Source organism: Purpureocillium takamizusanense, chromosome 5 (genome assembly GCF_022605165.1).
Source record: "Purpureocillium takamizusanense chromosome 5, complete sequence".
NCBI classification, from domain to species: domain Eukaryota; kingdom Fungi; phylum Ascomycota; class Sordariomycetes; order Hypocreales; family Ophiocordycipitaceae; genus Purpureocillium; species Purpureocillium takamizusanense.
The window spans coordinates 1-26,724 of record NC_063072.1 but is presented as its reverse complement, the minus strand read 5'-3'; the positions used below and the strand labels follow the sequence as shown (position 1 = coordinate 26,724).

At 47.0% G+C, this 26,724-nt stretch overlaps 6 protein-coding genes across 6 annotated transcripts; 4 read left to right on the top strand and 2 right to left on the bottom strand.

Moving 5' to 3' along the window:
• Positions 1 to 1,117: 1,117 nt before the first annotated feature.
• JDV02_005598 (uncharacterized protein) lies at positions 1,118 to 2,265 on the top strand (the record flags this gene model as incomplete). The annotated part of the gene is made up of 2 exons (XM_047986911.1): positions 1,118 to 1,377; positions 1,443 to 2,265. The coding sequence occupies exons 1-2, from the start codon at positions 1,169 to 1,171 to the stop codon at positions 2,263 to 2,265; spliced, it is 1,032 nt and encodes a 343-aa protein (XP_047842895.1). The 5' UTR covers positions 1,118 to 1,168.
• A 1,659-nt stretch (positions 2,266 to 3,924) lies between these two features.
• JDV02_005597 (Chitin synthase) lies at positions 3,925 to 6,214 on the bottom strand (the record flags this gene model as incomplete). The annotated part of the gene is made up of 3 exons (XM_047986910.1): positions 3,925 to 5,863; positions 5,917 to 6,083; positions 6,182 to 6,214. The coding sequence occupies 3 exons, from the start codon at positions 6,212 to 6,214 to the stop codon at positions 3,925 to 3,927; spliced, it is 2,139 nt and encodes a 712-aa protein (XP_047842894.1).
• A 7,711-nt stretch (positions 6,215 to 13,925) lies between these two features.
• Positions 13,926 to 14,398, top strand: JDV02_005596 (uncharacterized protein; the record flags this gene model as incomplete). The annotated part of the gene is made up of 2 exons (XM_047986909.1): positions 13,926 to 14,001; positions 14,067 to 14,398. The coding sequence occupies 2 exons, from the start codon at positions 13,926 to 13,928 to the stop codon at positions 14,396 to 14,398; spliced, it is 408 nt and encodes a 135-aa protein (XP_047842893.1).
• A 5,532-nt stretch (positions 14,399 to 19,930) lies between these two features.
• JDV02_005595 (uncharacterized protein) lies at positions 19,931 to 20,245 on the top strand (the record flags this gene model as incomplete). Its single annotated transcript, XM_047986908.1, has 1 exon — positions 19,931 to 20,245. One exon carries the CDS (start codon positions 19,931 to 19,933, stop codon positions 20,243 to 20,245), a length of 315 nt encoding a protein of 104 aa, XP_047842892.1.
• Positions 20,246 to 20,505: 260 nt separating this feature from the next.
• Positions 20,506 to 21,011, bottom strand: JDV02_005594 (uncharacterized protein; the record flags this gene model as incomplete). Its single annotated transcript, XM_047986907.1, has 2 exons — positions 20,506 to 20,768; positions 20,837 to 21,011. 2 exons carry the CDS (start codon positions 21,009 to 21,011, stop codon positions 20,506 to 20,508), a joined length of 438 nt encoding a protein of 145 aa, XP_047842891.1.
• A 2,690-nt stretch (positions 21,012 to 23,701) lies between these two features.
• Positions 23,702 to 24,581, top strand: JDV02_005593 (uncharacterized protein). Its single transcript, XM_047986906.1, has 2 exons — positions 23,702 to 23,974; positions 24,056 to 24,581. The coding sequence occupies exons 1-2, from the start codon at positions 23,767 to 23,769 to the stop codon at positions 24,460 to 24,462; spliced, it is 615 nt and encodes a 204-aa protein (XP_047842890.1). The 5' UTR covers positions 23,702 to 23,766; the 3' UTR covers positions 24,463 to 24,581.
• The last annotated feature ends 2,143 nt before the right edge of the window (positions 24,582 to 26,724 follow it).

The following is a 26,724-nucleotide window of genomic DNA, read 5'->3' as shown; positions in this document are numbered from 1 at the left end:
CTTGAGCTCGACGACACTGAGGCCAGGTTTCGTCGACTAGACAGGGCTCGTGTCGCTGTGGAGGTGTGGAGGGAGGGTACTGCTTCGTGGTCCCTCGTATGGATGTGGGTAATTGAGCTTATATTATATATGAGAGAGTTAGGGCAGTCTCCCCCTCCTTATCTTAGTAGGAATAAATCTCAGCCCTACACCGAGGTATAGCCACCTCTAACCCCTGACTTCAGCATGTGGCAACCAGGCTAATGATAGGGGCGTGTCACAACGCCGTCGAAAGGTTTTGCTGTGGAGATCCCCCTGTCCGCGCCGGCGCCACCTCAACGCTGTGCCACCCCGCCTGTGCTGCGAGACGCAAAAGCAGACCCGGCGACTTATTGCGCAATCTTGCCTGGAAACGGGCCCATAGCGGCAGAAGGAGAGCACCACAAGTTCTTGCGCAAATACATTGCCCCGGCATTTCACACCAGAAATGTCAAATATTTATACCCCATGATGTGGGACAGGGAGTTTGCGCTCTGTTGAGGCCCTCAATCGGAAGGGTAAGGCCGCCAAAGTAGCATGCTCAAGCAGTGACAACGATGCAAGCCGCGGATTCGTCGTAGAACCGTTTTTCAGAGCAAATAAGGTCACATTTAACCTGCAGCCAATAAATCTGGACTGTCAAAAATATTGGCTTCAAGGGTAGGCAGACGTATCCGCACAACTAAAACACATGGACAGTCTAGAAGGCATCAAGTAATAGGAGTCGCACTAGGCCAGTTGCATAATCAAGCAACTCAATGGATATTCCTTTCAATGTAAACTACAGTACCCGAAGCAAGTAAAGGAGATCATCTTAGAGGCATGGTTCCTCTGGATCCTACTTCTAGAAGCTCGGTACGTCTAATGGTCTAAAGCGCCCCACTTTCACTAGTCGGAGTGAGGCGTTGATCCTCGGCGTCAAACCGGATCTAACAGAACCGAAACCACTATAGGTTTCACGATATTGACGACCGGCACGACTTGAAACTCGCTCGGTTTTCCATCTCGCCTCAAAATGTGACCATATCTCTATTATTTTGATATTCCACCTTTCTCTCTCTCTATTTTCTTCACTTCACACTGGCCGGCCCGTGATTTCAGTCCTCTAACCTTGTTTTTGTACCTCGTCGTACCTTTCCAAGCTTGCAAAATGTTCAAGCCGGCAAGAAGTTCCCAGTTACTATTCACTTTGTTCGTACTTCTGTGCATATGCTTCAGTGAAGCCGCCCCTCAGAAGAATCGAGGCGGAAAGGGCGGTGGTGCGCGAGAAACCGCACAACAGAAAGCGGCGAAGAAGCCAGGTGGTGTTTCCACTGCAAAAGATGGCTCGACCATGCTGGACCAAACTGTTCAGATCAAGTAGGAGCGCCGTTGTCTATCCATCTCATAGGGGACCAGCGTAATGACTGACCCATCCCGATTAGTGGACTTGACATCCGATATAGAGTCAGCGCTCCCGCCGACCAGTTTACCTCAGCCGCGAAAGTCGAAGGGGGAAATGCCGCTCCAAACACCGGGGGAAGTATAGGCATGAACGTGTTGCTTCACGGCGATGGTGGCCAGTCGTTCTTTGCGTTTCCCAACCAAGGCGTCAATGCCAACCTCATGGGCGTCGCAGTGCTTGCTCCGGATAAAGACCTAAAATGGGGCGGCGCAAATAGAAATGGCCAGCAGCGGCCGGACGGCGTTGCTCACGCGCAAGCTGTTGCCGATCTCATTACGCAGGAGCTGCCCAAGATGGTCGCCTTCAACCAGTCCAATGTCTTCTTCACGGGCGTCAGCGGTGGCTCTCTCACTCTATCTGGATTCTTCATGCCGGCTCACATGGGAAAGTTTCCCAATACAGGGGTCTTACTCAACTGCGGCGGTCTGGCGCCTCAAGTGGACTTCACGCCCGAATCTGCTGCGGCTATGGCGAATACTCGGATTCACTTTCAATCAACTACTCAAGAACTAGCCTCGCTACAAAAGTCCATTCCTCAGGCTATAAAGGCATTCGAACAAGCCGGCACGAATGCAGGGTTAAACAGCCAGCAAATAAATGCACTCCAAACAGTCAACAACTCTCCAAACGGCGGACATTGTGCATTCGATGGGCAGGGGTTCGGCAGTGGCATACAGCTCGTAGCCGACAACTTTCAGAATATCATGCTCCCTGGTGGCAGCGGCCAGGTCCCTGGAATTGGAAATATAAATAATGGAGTAGTAGGAAACGAGAAGTTGCAGTTCTCACAAAGGGGCAATTAAAAAGGCTTCTTATACGAATCCTTTTCCATAAGAATATAGATATTGAATATCAGTGTTCTGGTCTCAATACCTTGAGTACGTATATATGCGTGTTTTTATCGTCTATTTGTGATTTCGCTCTCCGGATAAATCTCATTGTTTTTTATAAGCATGTTAATTATGTAGTACTATTAAGGCCTTTGACTTCCTGATAAATACAATGTTGAATTTCTACGCTCGGCTTCTTGTCTCTTCTTACCTCCTACCGCTTCAACTCTGGGCTAAGTGTGAGTTTGCGAGCCATTCATCGGGACATACACATCCTAATGAAGCTCGTCAACACAAAAAGTAACTTAATTACTAATTTTCTTCAATCTCCAAGCTGAATCATTACGGGAAATGTATGTTTGTGTGCATGGATGTGTGTCTGTGTAGATATCCAATTAGCGGTGGTCGGACAAATCGGAAACGCTGCGCTGCAAGATGAGACGGTCGTGGCTGCGGTCCCGGTTATTTTCATCTCTAGATAAGCTATTAGAGGCACACAAGCTTTGCTGGATGAGTGGCTAATTCGCAGGACTGTCACATTCTTCCCCAACCATTGATCTGCTCGACGAATCTATTACGGGCTAGACCGTACCATAGCCAAATGTCATTCGTCAGCCTATAATGGTGCGTCTCGGACTTCAACCTCACAGGAGCTCTCGAATACCCGAGATAAAAAGCCTGATAGGGATGCCCATGTGTCATGTGCTCGTTCGTTGACGATGCAAGTGGTGGCGGATTTGAGAAAACGGGACGCACGGGAGCGGGGATAAAGAGGAGCTCCGTCATACCAGGGGAGGCAAAATCTCTGGATTATTAAACTGGTATTGTTTTTGAGTACTTAGAAGGCGAGGAGTCGATGGGTGGCAAGTTTCCATGGGCTTACCCTATTAGCGCCGCATGCTCTAAGTCGGGTTAACGCATGTACCATCTTCATGATTGCCGTTCTCTATCTTTGTTTTGCCCAGCTCTGCCAATATATGTAGGCTATGATAACTTCTTGGGAACTACCGTCTTAGTGTCTATTTTACTCAACGTGTCGAGCCCCCGAGACGTATTCCATCGCCTTTACCTTAACTTATAATACCTATGAGAGCGCATTATATTTACTCCAGTGCTCGGGGACTCTATGTTTACTTTGTTCAGCTCTACAGCGAAAGAGCCTTAACATAAAACCTCACCTCGGTCAGTATATGCCATATGGAACGTCTCACCTCCTTACAATGGCGATAGGTCGAAGAGGCATGAACCTCAAGCTGGGGCGAGACATGTTTACGTCGATTTAGATCAAATCAATCCCAACCATGGAATAACACGTCAATGTCATGTTTGGCCAGCCATATAGTATAGATGACGGCGATGGGAAGGATGCATTTATACCATCGTATCACGTATTGCGGCCGCGCACTAGTCATTCTTACTAGATGCCTGCTAAGCTGCACGCTTGCATTGTCAGTCTAAAGTGCCCTCTTAAGATTCCATCTTCGTGGTTGTTTGAGCAGACTGCTTCTCAAAGCCGTCAATATTGTCGCGTTATATGGCATAGCGGGCTTTGCAGCCGCCTTAGCCATGAGCTTGAGTATTGCATTCAGAAATGCTCCATGTAACTAATGCTAGGATTGATATTAACTACTATTAAGCCTGTTTTTCTGCCAAATCGCTTTGTGTCTGTTTGTCGGGACCTGAAGACATCTCATGCAACGGTGACGGCGTTCGCGGCTCCGGCATGCCTGCGACTAGATGATCGTACCCCATGTGCCTTTGTATAGCATTTGGCGCATTCTGAGGCAATGCCGCCGAAGCGCCCGTTTGCAAACTCTCACGAGAATCATGCCAATCACCAGTTGCTACCGACAGCCTGGATGAGAGCCCTGAGAGGGGACGTTCCTCTAAAAGAACGGAGCCGGCTTCAGACCCGTTGAACGTCTCCGACGGCCCTGCTGAAGACGTCAATCCGGCTGCAAATCTTCCGACAAGCTTGTCAGGCGGTCTGACGACGCTCTTCTGACGGCCAAGTCCTCCTCCGTGCCCTTTATAGGGCGTGCTTGGGTTCTGGGAGGTATTCGTGGGTCTGAACGTCTCCGGTATGACATTAAGCTCGTCACCCTGGTCTTCTGCCCGTTCGATTGCTTGTTGCGCGGTAGTATTCGCGTCAGCCGCGGCGGCATCGGCCCGAGGCCCGCCCCATGTTCGTTGCCCAGCGGTAAATATGCCGTACACCATATAATACCAATTGAAGAACGGGTTCAAGACGAACATCAATGGGTACATCCAAACCTTGAATCGCCGAAGTTTGGCGCCGAAATAGACCATAAGCAGCCAATTCAACCCCAAAGAGACGGCAATGAAGCCCACGGGCAGATTTTCTATCTTGGCGACCGTGGTACACAAGGCGAGAACCATGATGAAGAACAATAGTGCTGTCGTTCGAATAGTGTTCTGCATGAAGCGGACCACGATTAGGATGGGGTATTTTTTCCATAGTCGCCAGTCCGTTAGCATGCAGACCTCATTCGTTATAAAGCCTAAGAACCATCGGCGTCGCTGTTTGACGAGAGACCGATATGTCTGCACGGCTTCTGTTTTACAGAAAGCAGAAGTACACATCTGAATTTGGTACCGCTTTCGTGCGCCGATCATGAACAAATGCGTAAGCCACCTATCTTCACCTAAGTGGCATTTGGCAAAGTCGAATAGGTCGTCGCACTCTTCGGCCTTGTCGGCGAAGTAGTATTTGGCCATCTTTCGGAAAGCTGAGTAGCGAAGCATCGTGAGTGCTCCCGGTAGGCAGGTGACAGATCCGCACCCTGATTCGACGGTTCGTTCAAAAAGCTGGCCGTGAACGTATTCCATGTCTTGTAGTAGTGTAATGATGCTATGCTTCTTGGTCGTCGAAGTAATTACACCAGTCATGGCGAGCATATCGCCAGAGTTTCCAGGACTGAGTTCCATATCGTACATGAAATTCTGCAGGCATACTTGATCCAGGATGCAGTCGGAATCAATGAAAAGAATAAAAAGATCGTCTCTTTTCATTAAATACCGGGAGTAGACCTTATCAATGAGCTTAAATGTTGACTTCTGGCAATGCCGTTTGCCTCCGTGGGTAAACCTTGAGACCGTAATACGGGCTTCCTTATAAAGAATATCCAGACTCCTCGGGTAGAATCCTGGGGTAAGCTGCACGCCGAGACTTTCGATGGTGCTTAGGTATAGGTCATCCACCTCGTCCCCATCAAATGACAGGAAGACATGTATGCAGGCCGCCGGGTAGTCACAATCGACGACAGAGTTGATTGCTGTAATGAGCACCTCGGGCTCTTCGCGATAACAAGGCATGACAACCACGATTTTAGGAGCTGTGGTGTCATCTAGTACCTCCTTAATGCGTTTGTTACCACCCAGGTTGCTGGTAACCAGCTGATAGACGCAGAATAGCCATGGAACGGTCAGGAGGATGGAGAAACTCCAAAAGGCAAACCACTGTAGAAATGACACCATGGCAGCTGGCCAATATTGAGTAATTTGTGGCGGCAAGGGCAGTGTCACCACCATGATAGGTAAGAAGATGAATCTTTTCGGAGTCAGCGATCGAGTTATGCCATAGTGAAGTTAATAGATACGTACCGCAAAAGGGTAAAGGCGGTACCGACAGCGACGGAAAGAATCCGCATGGACCAGTTATCTGCCTTCCTAAATACCTTGATCAAGCAGTACAGAAACGCGGCGAGCCACAGAATCCATTCCAAGAGTGCCATCAGCATGAAAGCCCCAACAATGCTGGTGTAGGCTATCTGAGCGCGACGGTGTTAGTGTCTTCGGTAAGTCGCACAGTTGGCGATCCAAACCCCACAATGGAGCGGATGAACCAGACTTGGAGTTAGCAACTTACATCTTTCGCATGCCATCCTTCTGTGAGAGCCATGACGGCGGCGACGCTGGAGGCGGACCGGCTTGGACAAAAGGGGTCTCAACAAAGTTGGCAAATGGTCATGACAAATTTCGGGAAGCAACCGCGCATTCCTTGAAGAGGGCCGCAAGCACCTTTTCAATACGGACGTTCGGCGAGCTGCCGTAACATCACGGTACTTCTGTACGTCGATTTACCAGCGGTAACCGGCCTTTAGAGTGGCAAAGGGGGGAGGGGGTGGAGCTTGTCGAGTCAGCTTCGCCATCGCCAGGTGTTCCACCGAGTGGACCGCCTCGTATTGTCTGCGCGATGGTATCGGCACCACATGTCCTGCCGACAGAACAAGCTCAGCTAGTGGATTTTCCTGTTTTTCTAAAAAAAAAAAAAAGAAAAAGAAAAAGCTCTTAGAAGAATTTTTAAGTAATGTTTTATCAGTCATGTCTCACAATAAACAGAATGAAGTCCAGTGGGCTGTCCGCCTTGGCTCCTCCGACAGACGACTCCGCATCTTGTGGCTTCATCACCGACGGCCCCCTTGGAAGTGGCTGAACGTGGACTTTTACCCACGCAATTAAAACGGATTGCACCAATACCTCCGAGCTCTCCAGGACCATTTCATGTACGCTGAAACAGTTAAACGTCACCGCAGAAGAACGTCACCACAGATACAGCAGGCTTTTCATCCCAAAGAATGTTTCTAGCGGGATCGAATCCGGTAGGGAGAGCTAAGAAATATTATTGTGGTATCAAGACCCGTCTCACTCGTGATATAGCTTGTCAAGTAGAGGAAGACATGATCCCGACCTCTGTTGTAGACTCAGCAAGACCTGGCTAGCCATGGAGTTCCTATCATGCTTGACCTCGACAACCATAGCTATCCTGTTAGATTCGTCATATAGGACGTAGCGGTCACGTAGTGCAAGCTGACGAGGATGGAACTGAAGTAGGCAGTTCCAAATCATCAATCAAGAATTTAATTCGAAGGAGACATGTGCCGGGCTGAATTCTCTTTTGGGGCAAAATGAGCTGCTTGCCAAAATGAGGACGTCATATCCCATAAATGACTGGTCATCTCTTATATCAGCATCAGAGCAACGGAAGCTGGAAAAGAGAGAAGTACTACCATCGCTGGACTTATCTGTAATCGTTAACAGAGCTTGCGATACTTTATCACAACTATAGTCGACGTTTTTCAAGCCTGCAGTCTTGTTTAAGAGTGACACCTGGGTTTGGCGCCGAAAAAGCTCATTATGCTACGGAGTCAGTCCAGCGCCGACCTTTTACCTCATCTTAGCCACTTCATCTGCCTTAGACCTAGTACGTATGTCGATTCGTGGTGGGCTACAAAACGAGCCGCGGAATGAAGTGTTTTCTTAGCCCAAAACCAGCGGCTTGTTACCGTTTTTGAATGGCCGGAAAGCGAGGAATACGATAGATCGGCACTCAATACGGAGTGGTCATCGTATAGTATGAGGCTCCCCACTTTGACATGATTAAGTACGTCGCCGAGTTGAAAATGTCAAATAGACCAACACACCCCACTTTAGGCGCCCGTATCAGATGCATTTCTTTGTCCTTGTTTTTGTAGATATACGAGGCGAGTTACATAACCTGACTTATCATCGTCTCACCTTCTATACAAGCACCCATACAGAAGCATAATTGCTTTGCAACCCCAAGATTCGACCACTATGACTGCATTTTTTGTCGGTTGGAAGTTATGGCAGCAGATGACACTAGTGAGTAGCCAACACTTGTTCCTCGAAGAAGCCACGAAGCGATTACCCAATGGTCCACTGACTGAGAATCAGGTTTTGGCTTGTGCAATTTTTCTGGTTATCGCGGCTGGTCTGGTTAGATTATGCTGGCTCAATCACAGGGTGCATCGATATAAAGACTTGGAAGCGGCTCGCTCGGAACGACTTGGACGTTACGGACTACAAGACTCAGCGCATGACGAGGTGCCATTTGGGGCTGAAGCATTGAAGAGAGGTGTATCCGTAGAAGGGATATGGGTTGCACCGCGACCGACGAGGAATTGACGATAAAAAGATACGGCTGATGACGTCAAAATGGAGGTTCCACCAATGGCGGGGCAAGACCCTTGTGGCTTGGTGTGAGGTCGGAGCTCGGGCGGAGTCAAGTGGGTTTCACGGAACCATTGTCGCTCAGCCGACCGAAGAAGGCCCACCAACAACGGACCAGCCACTCGGGATGGCGAAAACGTCGAGATCGAGTGGCACATCAGAGGCGCAGCACTAATAAGCCGTCGTTGTGTTACGACGATACGCGGCTGGTAATGTGCCACGAGTGGCACTCTGCTGCGGCGCTGCGTTTTCCATGTTCACGACTCGTGGGCCGCGGTTCGCGGAATGAGCGGGGCTTCCCAGGAACGGATAGATGCTTTGACAGCACGTTGATTAGTTTCCGATGCCAGATTTGCGTCGCCCCACCGGCTCGCAGCCTCTTGACGCTGCGGTGCCACCAGTAGGTACGAAGTACGGGGCTGTGTTACGTGCGGACTGGGACCGCGCATCATCACCACGTGCAGCGCAACTCGGTTCATCGGGGCATTTGAACGTTGCGCTACTCCACTGTGCCGGCTTTGTTCTTTCTATTTTGACCACTGCAGAAATTGATGTAAAACCGGGGGTGCCGACACATGCGGCTTGCTGCGCCTGAGTATGGCGCAGAGAGCCACCGCTTCAACCCACGCAAAAGACGCACCAAAGGCAGCAAGTTGCCGGGGATAATGTCTCCAACGATACCCGGGTGGGGATGAGAGAGTAGATGATTTTTAATCCGGATATCCTAGTGCCGCAATTGCTATAGTATGATGCGCTGTGACCTGCGGGGACCCCATATCGTCTATGTGCCTCGATGGGCTGTGATACCATACCTGACCATTAGTGTGTAAAATATACCATCTCCCCATGTGACTATATTTATATGCGACACTCCTACGTCGGGTTTCTATGGCTAACTAATCAGTCTGCCGCTTAGTTGACCTCCAAATAACCCACCAACGGGTGCCGCTTAGTTGGTCTCCGAAGGACCCCCTAACGGGTATAAAATGTGAACGTGTTGATGCAGTCGGGGAGGACTAGTTGCTTGCACCCGTTTAGGAACTTCTATTTCATAGCGCGCGCAGCTCCAGTACTTCAGCATTGACAGACCATCATGGGCACTCTTTCGCATTGGACCAAAAGGGCTCAGGTTAAACCACGGGACGGAACTCCCACGGCGAGCTTCCTGGACAATGATGATCTCCGCCCTCTGCGACTCAAGGACCGTACGTGGGGCCGGTTCCTTTGGCTCATGTTCTGGCTGTCGTCCGCCTCCTCGCCTGGCTTCTGGCAAGCGCCTGCTGCCAGCATTGCCCTGGGACTCTCCGCCTGGGAGACAATACTTGTCATACTCGGTAGCCGCATAATCGTCGAGGCACTTATCGTGGCCAATGGACGCTGTGGCGCTGTGTATCATATGCCACTTCCGGCTCTCATTCGGAGCAGCTGGGGAGTATACGGCGCGTGGTGGCCCGTGGTGAATCGTGTAGTAATCGGAATAATCTGGATGGGTATCTCAGTCGCGCAAGGTGGGCTTTGTGTTTAGTATGCCATGCCAATGTTTCCGAACTGTGTTATATTTGCACTTCTTGAGAACTGACCATAGGACGATTTTAGTGTGACACTCCATTCCATCTTTCCATCTTTGGATAAGCTCCCTCCAATCCTTGGCCCCGAGGAGGGAACTACAACTGGCCAATTCATTGGTATTCTAATTTTCTGGTACGTAAAAGAATGGTGGACAGCTAACAAGTCTGGCTCACTATATTAACAGGGCCAAATAGGTTCCTGGTCTTGGGTTTCAATCTCATTCCCGTCCTTAGGATCAAGAAGATGATTTATATCAAGGTTGTTGTCTATTTCGCGTCTGCATTTGCCTTACTCGGATGGGCTATCCGCCTAGGTGGTGGTATCGGTCCCGTATTCACTGCCCCAAGTCGACTACATGGCTCAAAGAAATATTGGCTTGTTGTGCGGATCTTCTTGCTCTTCATCTCTAACAGCACAACGTACCTCATGAACGCCGCGGATTGGCAGAGGTACTCAAAGAAGCCCAGTGATCCGATCGTAATGCAGATCGTCGGCGGCCCTATCGCCCATTTGCTTATCGCCCTCGTTGGAACTCTAGTGGCGTCTTCTGGAGCACTTATATATAAAAAGGTACGCTTGCACCCGCCTTCGCTCGTTGTGCGTCTCTAATATTAGCAGCCGCAATGGAATCCTATTCTTCTTCTCGACCAAATACTGGCTAATAACTACACACCAAAAGCCAGGGCTGCGTGCTTCTTCCTTGGGCTTGCTTTTACGTACTCGTCGCTCGTTAGTAATATGCTGTCAAATGGTCTTCCGTATGAGATGAAGTCCCCCTTTAGGCCCTTCTTGATTTGCTAATTAGACCATCTTAGAGCTGGTAACGACCTCGCTGGGTTATTCCCCAAGTATATCAACTATCGACGTGGAACAATAGTCGCCGGATGCCTCTGTATGGCAATATGCCCTTGGCGACTCATCGCTACTGCAACTGGCTTTCTCGCGTTTTTAAGTAACTACGGGTGAGGACGCCTACGCTATGCTTATATCCTTATTCCCCGCCTGAGCAATAGCTTACTAAAACTCCCAGTCTCTTCCTTTCGTCCTTTATCGGAATTATGCTCGCTCATTACTTTTTGCTTACCCGGGGCTATTTTAACGTTGAGGATCTGTTCAGTTCCTCTCAGGCGGGTTCGTATTATTACTGGAACGGGTTTAACTTGCGCGCAGTAGCTGCGTACATTCTTGGCATCGTTCCATCACTATATGGCTTTGCGGGCGCTCTTGGCGTCCAGGTTTCCGAGTCCGCGCGACGATCCTTTGACTTCGCCGTCTTTATTGGTATCGGAGCATCTGCTGCATCTTATATTTTGTTTTGTGCCCTATGGCCGGTTCCACACCAAATCCCTTTTGGTGATAAGGGGTGGCTTGAGCCGGTTGATGTCATTCGCGAGCAAGACATTTCCGACAGTTTCGATCTATCAGGTCAAGGGGTAAATAGTTCCATACCGAGCGGTCGACCACAGGGTGACACGTAGAGGAGGGGCGCTCTAGGTACTTCGAAGATAGCAGCCTAGTTTCCGTTCCATAACACAAAGGCGGGAATATCGTTTTAACTATAAGGTCCTTCGGGCCCTAAGTATCGATATTAACACTAGTTTCTTAGCCACCCCTCCCGCTATAGTCGTTTCCTCTCGGTCTTATATTAATTCCCAGACTTATACTGCGAGCTTACTCGTCGTTATTATATAAGGCCTATTATACGGCTGTAATATAGGTATTAAATAACATTTTATAGGAGGCATTATAGGAGGTCTTCGTAATAATATTAAAATGATAGTTATATATATACGCCGGATATATATATAAATAGGCTACTTACTAACGGACTTAATCATTATTATATACTAGCCTCGGCTATAAATTATATATAAGTATATTAGGCTGTATAATATAGGATTAGCTAGAAAAGCAAGTTTATAGAGCCGGTAATATATTAAGTAAAAAGGTAGTTATATTAATAGCATAACTAATAATAATAATAAATATTAGCCTTTTAAAGTTATATCAATAATACCTGTAAAGATTTTTATTTATTCTATTAAAAGAAAGATCTAAGATATAAGCTAGAGGCTTTATATAAAACTATATAATCTATTAAATAGCTATAATTAGAATACTATACTAATATATTCCCTTAGGTATATAGGATGGTATATAGTACTACCTAGCTATTTTATGGTTACGTATAGTAAGGGATCCTTAAAGAGGGACCCCTGCTAGAAACCCCTCATTAATCTGATACTTCTTGTATTTGATTCGGGCACCACGGTCGAAATTTTTGATCCCTACCTATACCCTTCAGCTACCATTTCCCTTCGACGTTATTTTGCACCGCGTCTAGAAAGTATCTGTATTTTTAGAACCTAAGATGACGGCGTCCGCGGAGAGCCCATTGACCGGGCTGAAATCGTCACTCGAAGGCAAGCGTAAGGCGCCAGCACATACCCTCCAGTCCGTTGAGCCCAGGACTGCCAGGACCGCTATCTCGTTAAGAGCACCTGGCGATCAATCCACGCCGGTGGCCACGGGTGCGGAGAACGATAACCTTGACAGGGGTAGCGACAGGGACGTGTCCGTGCCAAAAGTGTTTCACACTGGCTGGAGATTGCACGGTTTGACAGCAGCGTATGTGCCACTCGTATCGCCCGCTGCCCTTGATGAGTTGATCAAGGTGGACAAGGCTAACACCTCTGTCAATTCTAATGCAGACTCTGTATCAGCTTATTACTCTCGACTTTAGAGACGACTATCGTCAGCACATCTTTAGTGTAAATTGTTAACTCGCTAGAGGGCTTCAACATGAGCAGCTGGATTGTGACGTCGTATTTTTTGACGTACGCAGGTAATAAACTCCTTTGATATAGTCACGGAGGTAACTTCAAGCCAACTCTTCGTATGATACCTAGGGTTTCTGGTCATTTATGCGAGGCTCGGCGGAATCGTCGGATACAAGTTAATGCTGCTCTGCGCCCTTGCTATGTTTTCTATGTTTCCCCTTGCGTGTGGCTTCGCCAACTCCATGCTACAGCTGTAAGTCAAAGGTCACGCACGGTGTACCAAGGGCGGGCTGACGAAAACGCCTGGCACAGCATTATTTTCCGCGCCTTTCAAGGTATCGGTGGCTCAGGGATTTATTCCCTTTGCACCGTTATGGTGCCGTTGATGGTGCCCCCAACCAAATATGCGACGTACATCTCGGTCACCTCATCTATGTTTGCCCTGTCCAGTGTCTTGGGACCCGTCATAGGAGGGGGAATCGTCGATCATACTACGTGGCGATGGGTATTTCTACTCAAGTCAGTTGCAACACTATACATGAATTGTCGCTGAGACACTGATTTAATTTAACAGTGGCCCGGGAGGACTACTCGCGGCTTTGCTACTGGTTGTCTCCATACCGTTCGGGTTCCCTTACGGCTACTCGCAGGGCTATCTTCGCTCTATGATCTCCAACCAAGCCTGGCGACGGATCGACTACCTTGGGGCGCTCCTATTGCTAGGTTCTTCAATCACTCTTGTTTTCGCCCTGGAGCAGGGCGGGGTAGCACATGCCTGGAATAGTGTTACGATTATAGTCGCCTTCACCCTGTCGGGCCTCTTGTGGTTGGGCTTTATGACGTGGCAGAGGCAACTGTCACTGCGGAATACCTTTCCTGAACCTATTTTCCCGTGGAGAGTTGCTTGTAACCGACTTGTCCTGGGACTTTTATGGTAGGCATGGTATCATCTATTTCAACCCCGTAGCCTACCCACTAATCGCTGTTGTCTCTAGTCACGCTTTCCTGACTGGGTTTCCCTTTATGGCTGCCATTATCAACATACCACAGCGGCTCCAGGCGGTAAATGGCACTACAGCAATTGATGCCGGGCTCAGGATGCTACCTCTGCTGCTTCTTTCCCCGGTTGCAAGTAGTCTGTCGGGGCTTTTCATCTCGAAGTTGAGATGGCCCCCTCTTTACCTACTTATCCTAGGGAGCTGCCTTCAAACACTCGGAGTGGGTCTATTCAGCTCCCTAGACTCTAAGGACCTGGGAATAGCCAACGTTCAGTACGGCTATCAAGTCATTATGGGGCTGGGCTTTGGTCTTAATTTGAGCACCATCCTCATCATGGCGCCTATGATTGTCAGAGAAAAGGACATGCGTAAGAACCCCACCTAAAATTTGTTCATTTGTAAAAACGATATAATACTAATATCACGACCGCAGCCGTTACGATGGCAGCTGTCACGCAAATCCGCGTGGTCGGGGGCACCATCGGGCTCGCAGTCTGCTCAGCTCGCCTGAAAAACCATCTGAAAACAGGGGCTCGCGAATTTTTGACACCTGAGCAGATCAGATCGATACTCACGGACATCAGCAACATCACATTACTGCCCCAGAAGCTACAGCACCAGTCGCGATCATTGTTTGCTGCTGGCTACTCTCAGCAAATGAGGGTGATGATGTACTTTAGCATCGTTTCATTGCTATCAGTAGGGCTCCTTTTTGAGAAGCACCCGCGCAGGTTTCCAGCCATCAAGACTGGCCAGGTCTCGTAGCGTTGCTATCGAATTCCGATTCATAGGAGGCGAAGTTTGGTCTTACCCACCACCCAGTAACCGCAATGCACGCAGATATCTGAATTGAGCTTGAGTTGAACCACATTCCAGGTTGCTTCCTTGGCTATGTTGAATAGACCAAGATACGGAATCTCCACGTGTATGAATCAAATTGCGGTAACGACCGCCCCCCTAACGACTCCTACCCACTGTGAGCTGGCGTGCATAACGTTTCGCAGGCCTCCGCCACATAACTCATACGTTTCATCTGCAGCCGCAGCACTTAGATTTGCAAAGCTTTGTCTTGTCAGGGCTGTTGCATCCGTAGACACCGATACCCGAACAGTGACAAATCTTGGTGTCGGTGCAGTAAGACGGCACCTGGCCTCCCTTGTCACCACATCCAGCGATATGGAACTTTGGACAGAGAATGACATCATCTTTACCCCCGGCCTCGGACTGTTCCCGTCCACTCGTTGGACTTGCAAATGCAGACGATGTCAGCAACGTTGTCATTGTAAGCAACTGAGAGAACTTTATGGCCTGCATGATTTAGGCGATGAATGAGTTGCCCAAGTTCAAGATGATGGAAAAGGAGATCAACGAAGGCGGGAGGTTCGGTGTCTCTATTACGATTAAATATATTAACCGTAATTTCGTCTTGCTCGGTCTATGATTGATGAGCCACAATGTCACGAAACATTTCGAATATGCTACATAATGCTTTAGTGGTTCGAAGTCGGAAGTTTGATGTGATTGAGGATCCATAGTGATAGCGAAAGACGAATATTTGTATTTGTTCGTCGAGAGTTTGTTTAATCTTACATCAGTTAGATTGATTGTTTATGGTCAGCAGTAGTGAGCGCATCATTTTGACATATCAAGCCTTCATAACATCCTCAAGTATAGTACTTCATGTAATGATGACGAATGCTCGGCCTTCATCCGAACTGCAATGCTACCATCCTGCGCAAGACACTGGGCCAACAAATGGCGCATGCCTTTTTAAAGATAACTGTCGTAGGTTCAACTCGGTAAAGTGTAACGGGAACATGCTGCGGCCCGGATCGTAGAGCGGGTGATCTAGTTATTATCCGTCCCACCTTGTTATGGAGGTGGGAATTGCCTAAATTGCGAACTTATGCATCTCGCTTTGAGGTATAGTGACTAGAAGATCTTGGTGTACTACCAAGGCCCCTCGATGCTTTATTGCAGTTCCGTTGGTCAGATCATCGTCGCATTATCCATTAACACCATCCAACGGTTGCAGGTTGAACCCCCGCCCCATACTGCCATACTCCTGAATTACGCGTCCCCCGAAGCTCGTCTGGTCGGCACGGGCGGGGTTATGGGAATCTACGGCTAGCAAGCCGTAGTGAAGTGCGTAACGTAACAGCCAACTATAAGGCCAGGTCACGGCTCAGCGCGGTACATCCAAGTCAGTCAGTTAAGCGGCATTCGAAGGCTCAAGCTACGTCGTTGAAAGGGAACTCGACTGTGGCAAGCATCATCTGTTGAACGGAGGGAATACAGAGCGTCGGCTATAAGGTCATGGGTGATGCGTGAAAGCTCGAATTTGATCATAATTCGCATCCCGGCCACGCCCTGCTGGTCACATTAGCCACTGAGACAATCCTTTGGAACTGTAAGCTAATTCGCGAGTAACGGGCCAGTGTAGAGATAAATCTCAATTGCTTGCATCAGTACACCGATTTTGCTCCCAGAGAGAGTGATGTCTTGTTCTCCCGGTTGCGAATATGGTACACCTGCCAGCCGGACTACTGTAAATGGTTATAAAAGCTCTTCCTGCTTCCCACGGCATCCACTAGGGGGTTTGGATCTGAAGAGGTCTCGTCGCCGTCCACCCTTATAGCATGAGGTCGTACTATTGAAGGCAATGATAGTGCAGCATTTAACTATCACCATGAACAACGTACACATGACGTAGCACTCGCTTGAAGCAGCCAGATACATACATGCGAGACATCCATGAGTAGCTTGTGCAGGTCTTAGACAGAGAGTCCTCATGATCGGGTAACTTGACACGGTGAGGAAGGAGATCAGGTTTGCCTGGATAGAGAAAATTGAGAGGTAGGTGCGACAAGACAAGCAATTGTGACTGTCTTGAGCTCGACTCCTTCCGCAGATGGACACGTATCGAATTTTGTGAATGTTTCGCCGTGACACTGAAACCCGCTACATTCCGTGCAAGCCTTCTATAAATGTCTTAAAAACCGAACAATGTAGCCGCAATGCCCTATCATGAGCCGCCCCACTATGGACCCGGACTGCATCCGAACTGTGCCATGGTCCTGGGTCCTGTGACGATTCTCGTAGGCACTGATCTTTGCCGTACATAATGTGGCATGACACATCACAAGACATGCCCGAGTTAAGTTGCTGTGTAAATGTTTACCGATTCGTTGGGTTGATGAAACCAGAAAGCAAAAGCCAAACAGAGGTAGTGCATCAGCGGTGTGGGCCAGACATCCGGCGGTACGAAGCTTGTAAGCCATCCTTGTCATCATAGTCCGATAGCACTCCCTATTCGATTCTTCCAAACACAGATACTTGCATCAGTCTAATAGAGTCGCTCTTCCAGTTTAGATAGCTGATAGCTGCGACGTCGACTCAGGGCCTGCTGCAGGATGCCTCGGAATTTGCCAGCTTCAGAACGGCTATATACCTACCGCGCTTCCCTGATTGTTCGCACATTTACCCAGCACTGTAACCATATCGTCTCGAAATCTGCCATGTCGGCAACAAGCATTCTTGCCATCGGACCCCAGACAGTGGTTCACCCTCACCGTACCTACGGAACCCGCACTGTTCCAATGAAGGTGATATGCCTTGGCTATACCCGCACTGGAACCAGATGTACACTTCGGATGCCCAATTCTCAAAGACCGGGACTAACCGGACTACTCCAGCTTTAAGAGATCAGCTTCTAACCCTTGGCTTCAATCATGCCTACCATACTTTTGATGCTGTCTTCAGGGACTTCTACGATTGCAAGCTGTAGCTTGAACTCTTAGAAGCTAAATACGATCGCGGCCAGAAACCTACCCGAGAAGATTTGGACAAGCTTTTGGGGCATTGCCAGGTACGAATTCCTCGGAACCCAATGCGGTCCTACGTCCATATTGCCTTCTACTAATACGAAAAGCTAGGCAGTTGTAGATATGCCGGCAGCGTATTTCGCCGAAGAGCTCATCGAATACTACCCTGATGCCAAGGTCATCCTTACAGTAAGGAACTCCGATGATTGGGCTAGGTATGCAACTTGGACCTTCCCATACGTGGATGAGATCTATATGGTTTACAAGGTATGCCTAGAAGAATAGGAGATTACCCTGACGCTTTTGTAGGATGAAATTTAATAAGTAGTATTGGATCTATAGTAAGTGTAATAGCTGCTTAATTATTCTTATATATTATATACAAACAATTAGTAGATAGTAAAGTAGCAAGTAGAAATCCTTGATTAACACTAGGGTTCTATACTGATATATTACAAGTTAATTTAAACAGATCTTTTAGTAGTTTAGAATAAGGACTATTAAGCCTACCTAAGCCTTACGCATTTATAAGTTTACCTTTATAAAGCTAAATTTAAGTATAAAGTTCCTAGTCTTTATTTACTATAAAATATTAATCTTATTAACTTTAATTTATTAATAATATTAGTCTTATTAGCTTAATAGCTGAGTATAATACTTCTAATATTAGGACCTTAGTTCGACTCTAAGATAGGATTATTGCTTTCTTTTTAATAAAAATAGTTTTTTAACTATTTTTGCAACTAGATTCTTTAACGTTTAATAATAATATATTATTAATTTTTTAATATAACAACTAGTAATAAAAATAAAAAATAAAGATGAATTTACCTATAACTATTATTTTAATAATTGAAAATCTATTATTAATGTTGCCTGCATTATTAGTAGTAGCATATGTAACTATAGCATACTGCGAATGTAACGGCTCACTCGCCAGATATCAGTTTGGTAGTCAGGTAAGAGAAGCAATAGTGTGGTCAGACGAGCGTAGGGGTGATAGCATTGCAAGACTAAAGCTTGTAGGTTCAAGCTTCCAGTTCGCTAGCTAGACGGGCTCTAATACCCCATGGTTCGGGGGCGTCACGTGCGTGCCCCAATTCTCTGCCTGGGCTCGCGTGTGTGCGTTCTGTCATAGCACTTCATTACAGCGAAACTCCTTAGGATGCCCAATCGTTGGAACTACCCCTTGTTTATGAAGCTCCGCCAGGTCCTGTACGATGAAGATTTTGACCGAAATGGTGTCAAAAGCATGCAAAATCACTACGATAAGGTCAGATCATTGGTCCCTCCAGAGAGACTGCTCGAGTATCATGTTAGTGATGGGTGGGAGCCTCTGGGCAGGTTTCTGGGCAAGCCAGTTCCTTCCGAGGATCTGCCCCACATCAACAAGAGCGCCGAGTTCACTCAAAACCATCGCCAACGAGTACTTTCAATGCTCACAGAACAGCTGTGGAGAGTCATGAATATCATGGCGTATATCCTATTGGCGAGGACGGCGGGGGCAATGTTGTCTGCCTGGGTCCCGGGCATCTCCCAGTATCTAGCATATAGTTAGACCTTGCAGCCAGCTCGCAACACCCTGTACCAGGTCAGGGACCGGAGCGGCCTGATATTTGATGTTGACAAGGCTGTAACCAGAAGTGGAAATACTAGCCAGCCATGGGGTACGGATAGCTCGGGTGTTTTGTGACTCGGCCACCGCTACGCCGCTACATGTCTCTGATCATATGGTACATGAAATGGTAGCGTACACGATTATGGCACACGATGTAACTGCAAATAGACGGACAGGCAGGTGCCACTCATGCACGTTCCAGGTGCATACTCAGCCCGTGTTGCTTGACCACCATCAAGCGTTGCCCTAGTCTAGCGTCCGTCGGCACATAGCGCATGTACGGCGCTGCTTTAGGACTGTGAACAAGCTTTTGTCCCTTGCCTCTATGAACCCTACAAACCCTACAAACCCTACATCTCCGTTAGAATGCCTTTCTTTCTCGTTCTAGTACCCTTGACTATTCACGACAGTTGGAAGTTGGAAGTTGGATTGGAAATGAACTAATGGTAGAGCGAACAACTCAAATTCTCGCTGTGTCGTTTCTATCATTGCCGCTCACCTCGTTTGCCGCCGCATCTTTAACGGTACTGTTATCCCAAAAAGCTCCATGAGGTTGCACTTTGGTGGAGTCGGTATTGAATGACCAGAATATGAGCGCTTCATCCAAGTGATGAGAAGCTGGTCGATCAGCTCATGAGTTTTTTGGCTGCCGGTCACGCAAGCACGGCGTCGGCGCTGACATGGGCCACCTATCTGCTGTCACGCTTTCCCGAAAAGCAAAGTCGGCTGCGCGCCGAGGTGCGCAAGAATCTAGCACCCATAGCAGTCGGTGGCCAAATAGTAAACACCGACATCAACCGCATGCCGTACCTTAGGGCTGTATGCAACGAGGTACTCCGCACGCATGGTCCCATAATGGCGACGTCACGCGAGGCAGTATGCGATACGACAATTCAGGGTCAGGTGGTGCCCAAAGGCACGTACATCGTCATATCACCTTGGGGCACCAACGTGGACCGCTCGCTATGGGGACATGATGCGGGCGAATTCAGCCCAGAGCGGTGGCTTTCACCCACGACCGCAGCCGGGAGCTCCGACACGGCCACGGCCACGACGGGGAGCGGCGGCGCGAAGAGCAACTACGCTTTTCTGACCTTCTTGCATGGGCCGCGGAGCTGCATCGGCGCCGACTTTGCGCGTGCTGAGCTGGCGTGTCTGCTGGCGGCGTGAGTGATATGTGTATCTATGCCCGTGATTTATTAGAACGTGCGATTTTATTTAGGAACAGTCCCAGCCTACCCAGGATGGTGTTTTAAGATGCGATCATGCGTTCTCTCAGTATTAACACTTTGTTTGAGTTCTTTGGGCACATTCCGTCGGAAGACTCGTGCCATGTGTGTTTCATACCTCCAGCCAGGTATGGAGCTGTGATCCACAAGGCAAAGAGGCCATTTCTGGACTGACGAGCCGATTGGATGCCAGGTGTTTACTTAGCCGTAATGGCTATAGCGAGCCCATAGCTCGTCAAACTCGTCACCAAGCTTGCGACGTATTGCGGTCTCGGCCGACTCACGGTCGTGATCGATATGGGCCACAGCCAGGATATTGCACGTCGAGGGCATCATGGTAACATCCCTGGATTGTGGGTTCAACCCACGGTTGCGGAACGACGACGGTCGGACAATTTTGCTGCCCGTGAAACTCTTCAGGAGTTCAGCAACCTCGCTATGAACTTCTCGGATTAAGGCTTCGCCTTGGAGCCGTGCGTTGATTAGGAATGAGGATTCATTGACTGCCAGACGTATGAGAAATAATACATACCTTCCGGAGTGGTACCGGAAAGGAACTGGTCCGAACTCAGCGAGAAGTTGTGCTTGATAAGTTCGTATCCATTCTCTATGAGGCACGGGCGGGGATTCTGATGCCGCATGTCTATCACATCGATCTGGTGCTCGTTTGGGATATTCACGTTTGTTGACCCGTCCGACAGGTCCATAAAGCCATCTTCGTTTCCATCTTTAGTTCCATTCCATAAATGAATGAATCCAACTGTAGATAGAGGACTCGACACAATCGCCATACTCGGAGAACGGAGAAAGCCTAGCAGCCGAGAGTGCCAAATAGCGTACTGGTGAAGATACACTGATTTATGTCTAGGCCGATGAGAATGGCAATTAACGTATGCATAAGATATAATATATTAATCTATATAGATCTTTATGGTGTTATAACATCATCGTTGCGTAGATCATTTCTGCAAGTATGCCCATAGCTCGCAGCTCTGACGTGGTCCTTCTTCACCTGGGCCACGTATGCCTTGGCTTGAGACACAGCCAGAACGCCACATTCTCTAACGTCGCAGGTCCGTAACGTCGCACCCCTGTAAGTAGGCACCGCCCTAGTCAGGCAGCAACAACAATAACATAACTCGATATCGTAACTAGCGCTACGGCATCCGTTGCGATGCCGCTCGACCCGACCCCGAAGGCGACGGGATGCTAGGCTTAGCATTAGCTATGACGGATTTCCTTAGGGGAGGGCTTTACTTGACTGCATACTGTATTAAAGGACCGTTAACGGTCTTGCTATTCGAGGGCTCAGGAAACCGCGACGTATTCGTGAAGGCTCAGCTCTCGGGTCAGACCATTTTACGCGTTGCCACGACAAGTGTGATCCCCAGAAAGGGGTGTATGTGGGACTTGCCGGTGGCGTCTTCGCCCAGTATGAGAAGCTTGGCGACCATCATGAGCCCTGGTAAAGGTTTTGTAGACCGCTATCTCTCGGCCCCGAAGCTTCGTTTCATTCAAGTCGATACGGGACCGGTGCTTCTCCCGCAATGTATGTGCTAAGGGTGGAGGCTCCTGCTACAGCCGGTAACCACGACGCTGTTGCCTACATTCATATCTAAGACGACAGCATAATTCCCCCGCTTGACAACAGCGACGCGCTCACCGCCGTAGACAGGTCAGAAATCAGAGCCGCATTGCGGCGAGGGTAAGTCTTGTATGGTACTTAGCAAAATTCACTTGCACACAGCCAAAACCACTTCCTGGCCGTCACACCCCACCCCAACAGCCACCAGCAGTGAGCTCAGGACGAGTGACCAATGAGTGCCAGACAGTTAGCTCCACGGGGATCACAGTTGGCATCGCGTTAATTGATGAGAATTATCATGAAGAGCAAGATGTAGGTGCACAACAGTGCGCCTACTCTTTATACACAGAGGAAGAGGAAAAGTTTGCACTGTGGTATATGGGTAGCATAACTGGAAGTCACTTTTATGGTTGCCCCAATTCTTTATATCGCCCTCTCTGTATTGCCCCTCTGATGTTTTCACTCAGTAGCAAGGAGCTAGCAGATGCTTGCCAGTGTCTGATCGCCATGGTAGCTGATTATAGTAGGTTCGGGGCTTGGGTTAATTCGTCATTCCGTACAGTCGAGACGGTTGATGAACTTCTCACCACTTATGCGGATGCGGTTAGTCCCAGGCTCAATTGACACGCCAAATACATAATACAGAAAGAGTGAGGATGACTCGTGTCCTGCCCGAGGAATGGTTAATGGGCGAAAGTATTCGACAACTGATGCCTCAGGCGCCCTCTGGGCGAGATTGGTGACCTGCCTAGATTGACTTAGGGATCTCCTCATTTGGCAGTTTGGGCCATAGTTTCAACGCTCTTTGATCGATGACATGTGATGGGGGGCTATGGGAGCGGAGACGCCTAGCCTCAACGCCAAAAAATGGGCTCATCTTCGGAATGTTTGTCAGACTTATGGTGGAAACCCGTGATGCTCCATCCAAACCCGACTGCAGAGGGTGCACGTGGCTGTTGGGTTGCACTGCCATACGACAAGTGTGTGTTCCTGTCCAACGGCCGGCTAGTAGTTTGAGATGATCCACCAGCAGTGCAGCACCATGCCATCGAATGTGGATTCTCCATCACGTTTGTGATAGTATTGATATACCAATAGCGCTGACGCAGACCCTTTTTTTTCCCTGTAGACCCGCACTACTAGCCACTTTCTCAAATATATGGTGCGTGTAGGAGAACGTCAGAGCGTGATCACGGATATTGCCGTAGACAATGATAAGAGGTGGCAGCTCTGTGCGCAGGCCGACTTTCCACTTTTGGCAGGCAAAGACACTTGGAAATCCCTCGCCACAGGACCGATGATATCATGTATACTCATACTGTGGTTTGCATGTTCCTGTGGGAATCCACGAGCCCGGCCGGAACCCGTCCGTGAACAGTCACAAACTTGCTCGTCACAGCGTTCAGCGACTTTTGATATGCCGATGATAAGAGCCGAGAAGTAGCGTTGCGCTACTCTTTCGGCGAGGCCGTCTACGCGAAGATGCGGACGACCAACTATGGTAAATGGGGTGGAGGGTGGCACAACCTCCCTCTTCGCCGGGGCCAGACACGAGAATGGAGATGACTACAACGCGTGTTGAGGACATGCAGCATATCGTGGCATGTGAATCGACCTTTGAATGTCGTATATGTATCGGGATGGCACGGATGGGCCCGGACTCACGTTCAACACTTGCCGATTCTGATTGGATATGGGTAGTAAAGACTCCAAATGGGAGAGTACTGAGTGACGGTCACCGCTGTTGAGTCTCAGCCGTATAAATAAACAAGCCTTGCCCGCCGGATTCAAGACTCGGCTACAAACAACACTCTCTCTACCTTCATCTTGGCACACCACAGTATCCTTTCTTCCCACTCCACCGAGAATATTGCACAATGAGACCCTTCTTTGTCTCCGTTGCCGCCCTGGCTCTCTGCGTTCTGGGCAAACCGCTGTCTGCCGAAGCGGATCGAGGTCTTGGCTCTGTTGAGGGTATTCCTGCCGCTCGTGGCCTTGAAAGCCCAGCCAACAACACCCACGAAACGGTGCTTGACATCGTAACTTCAACCATCGCTCTTGTCAACAATGAACTCAAGTCAATCAGTACGTTAGCAGTAAATCATGATGTTGCTCACTTCAATAAATGCACGAAGATATGCTTCGATATGCTTACATGGCGCTTAGACAACACTCTCGCCGAGTTCAGGTCCGGCGGCGTTTCAAAGGATGTGGCAAGGGGCCAGGCCTCTTCATCCCTCCAGGCACTCGCAAAGACGTTCACCGGCGGTGTTGAGCGTCTCTCCGCTACCCCATCTCCGGGCGTCAACCCAGATGATCTCAACGAACTCCTCAAGTCTCTCGACCATATCATCAACGAAATCATCGTAACAGTCATTGACATAATCAAGCTCCTGGGCAGTCCTGCACTTGCTTCCGTCCTCAAATCGGTCTTGGAGATGCTGTACGCTTTTTTGAGTACAATTGTTCACCTGGTGGATCTAGCCATTCCGGCTGCGGTCAAACTTTTGGTTCCTCTGCTCAAGACGCTCCGCAACGCCATGATTAGCATCATAATTGGACTCTTGCTCTAGGGCTTTTAGTGGTAGAATACCTGATCTCGGTTTTGTCATTAATCGCATATTATTCGGGACGACAAGGTCTAAACTAGCAGGATTTTTAAAGGAAAAGGGAATAGTTAAAGAAAGAGTGCTAGATATTACCTTTATTACTAATAGTATATTTACCTTTACTCTATTTTATTTTCTCGGGAAGGTAAAATAGAATATAAGCTAGCGCCCGCCCTTATAACCGCTTAGAGCTGCCTTTCGAAATATTAATAAGCGGTATAAAGCTAGGGTTAGCTATATTATATAAGGGACTTTATTATTTCTCCTTATTAAAGCGGCCCTAGCTTAGAATTTTAATCTAGATTTATTTCCTTACTCTATATAGCGATATATATACTAAAAAATAAGATAGAGATAAAGAAAGTATAAGGGGCTTGGCCTAATGAGAGCCCGGGGCGCGGCCCCGGGCGTAGTAACGCTACGTATGGCTAGGACCCCACGCTGACCTGGGCCCGCAGCTAGTTACGTAGGGCTATACGTAGCGGGCGCCGCGCGTATAGGGGCTGCCCAGCACACAACCCTAATTTCCTTCCTTTATAGCACGTTAAATATTAACAACCCGACCGGCTCCTATTATATAGCGCTGGCCCCGTTATAGAAAGGACTTATTTATTATAAAAGATATTTAATATTTATTTTACTTTATTATAAAAAGAGCTATTATATATATAAATAGCTAAGTTATTAAGAAAATAAATTATTAAAGTTAAAATAGCTTATATATTAAGTAATTTAATATATATTAATTTAATAATATTTTTATAAAATAAATTTTAATTAATTTATATTTTAAATATTACTTTTATTTATTTATTAATTAGCTTATAAAATAAATAATATTTTTATTAACTTAAGGAAATCTATAAGAAATCTATAAGGAATTTATAAGCGATTACTTTAAGATATAGCCTTTTTTTCCCTTCTCTTTCTTTTATATTTAAGCTTAATTAGTTATTAAGGTATTGCTAATAATAGCTTTATAATATAAGTTAATATTATATTTTTATTATCTTTAACTTTAACTTAAGTATACTTTAAGGGAAAGTATTTTTAAAGGTATTTATTTAAGTTAATTTTTATTATTTATTTCGCTATTATAAGCTAAATAAAGTTAAAAAATAATAGCTTACTTTTATAGTTAAGTTTCTATAATATGACTTATAGAACCGTCTTATAAAAACGTAGATAGCGCTAAGAATCTATAGGGTATAGTTTATAGAGGGTTAGGGTTATAACGACCTATACCCCCGCGTCGTAAAATACGCCTAAAAGTATATAAGAACGCGGCGCCTATTATAATAGGTTAAATAAGAAATCTTTTAGTATATAGAAACCTAAAATAAAGGAGCAATTCGCGATTTCTATTCGATAAAATAGTAATTAATATAACGGCAATAATAAGGTCGAGGTAGTTAAGGTATATAATATAGAAAATAATAGCTAATAGGATTATACCCTAGACGCCTATATAGGTTAATATATTTTACGTAAAGTAGTTTCGGTATAGACCCTAGTATATATCTTAATAATATTTACGGTTAATAAGTAAGAGTTATAAAAAAGGCATAGTAATAAAAGAGGTAAAAAGTAAAAGCCTATTATAAGAGGTAAGAGGGTAGAGTATTATATAGATAAATCGTTTAACTATATATATTATTTAATAATAAATTTCGATTATTAATAAGTAATAATAGGGGAAGTAACCGCTATCGATTTATTTATAAAGTTAGACGGTTATCTATTAATAATATATAAAAAGTGCCGGTTTATATATATTATAAATAAAGTCGGGAGCTATTTAAAAATATAGTATATATCTATAGACGCTAAAGAATAAATATATATTATTAATAAGATCTATTTAATAGCTAGAATTATTTAAGATTAAGCTAAGTTAATAATATTATAATTCCTATTTAAAATAATAGACTTAATTTTATTTATCGCGCTATTAAAAAGTAATATATTATAATATAACTATAAGGTATATAATTATATAACTTATATAATTTACTTAATATAGAAGTATTATTATAAGGTATATAAATAAAAGAATAGTTAGATTAAGGGTTAGGGTTAGGGTTAGGGTTAGGGTTAGGGTTAGGGTTAGGGTTAGGGTTAGGGTTAGGGTTAGGGTTAGGGTTAGGGTTAGGGTTAGGGTTAGGGTTAGGGTTAGGGTTAGGGTTAGGGTTAGGGTTAGGGTTAGGGTTAGGGTTTAGGGTTAGG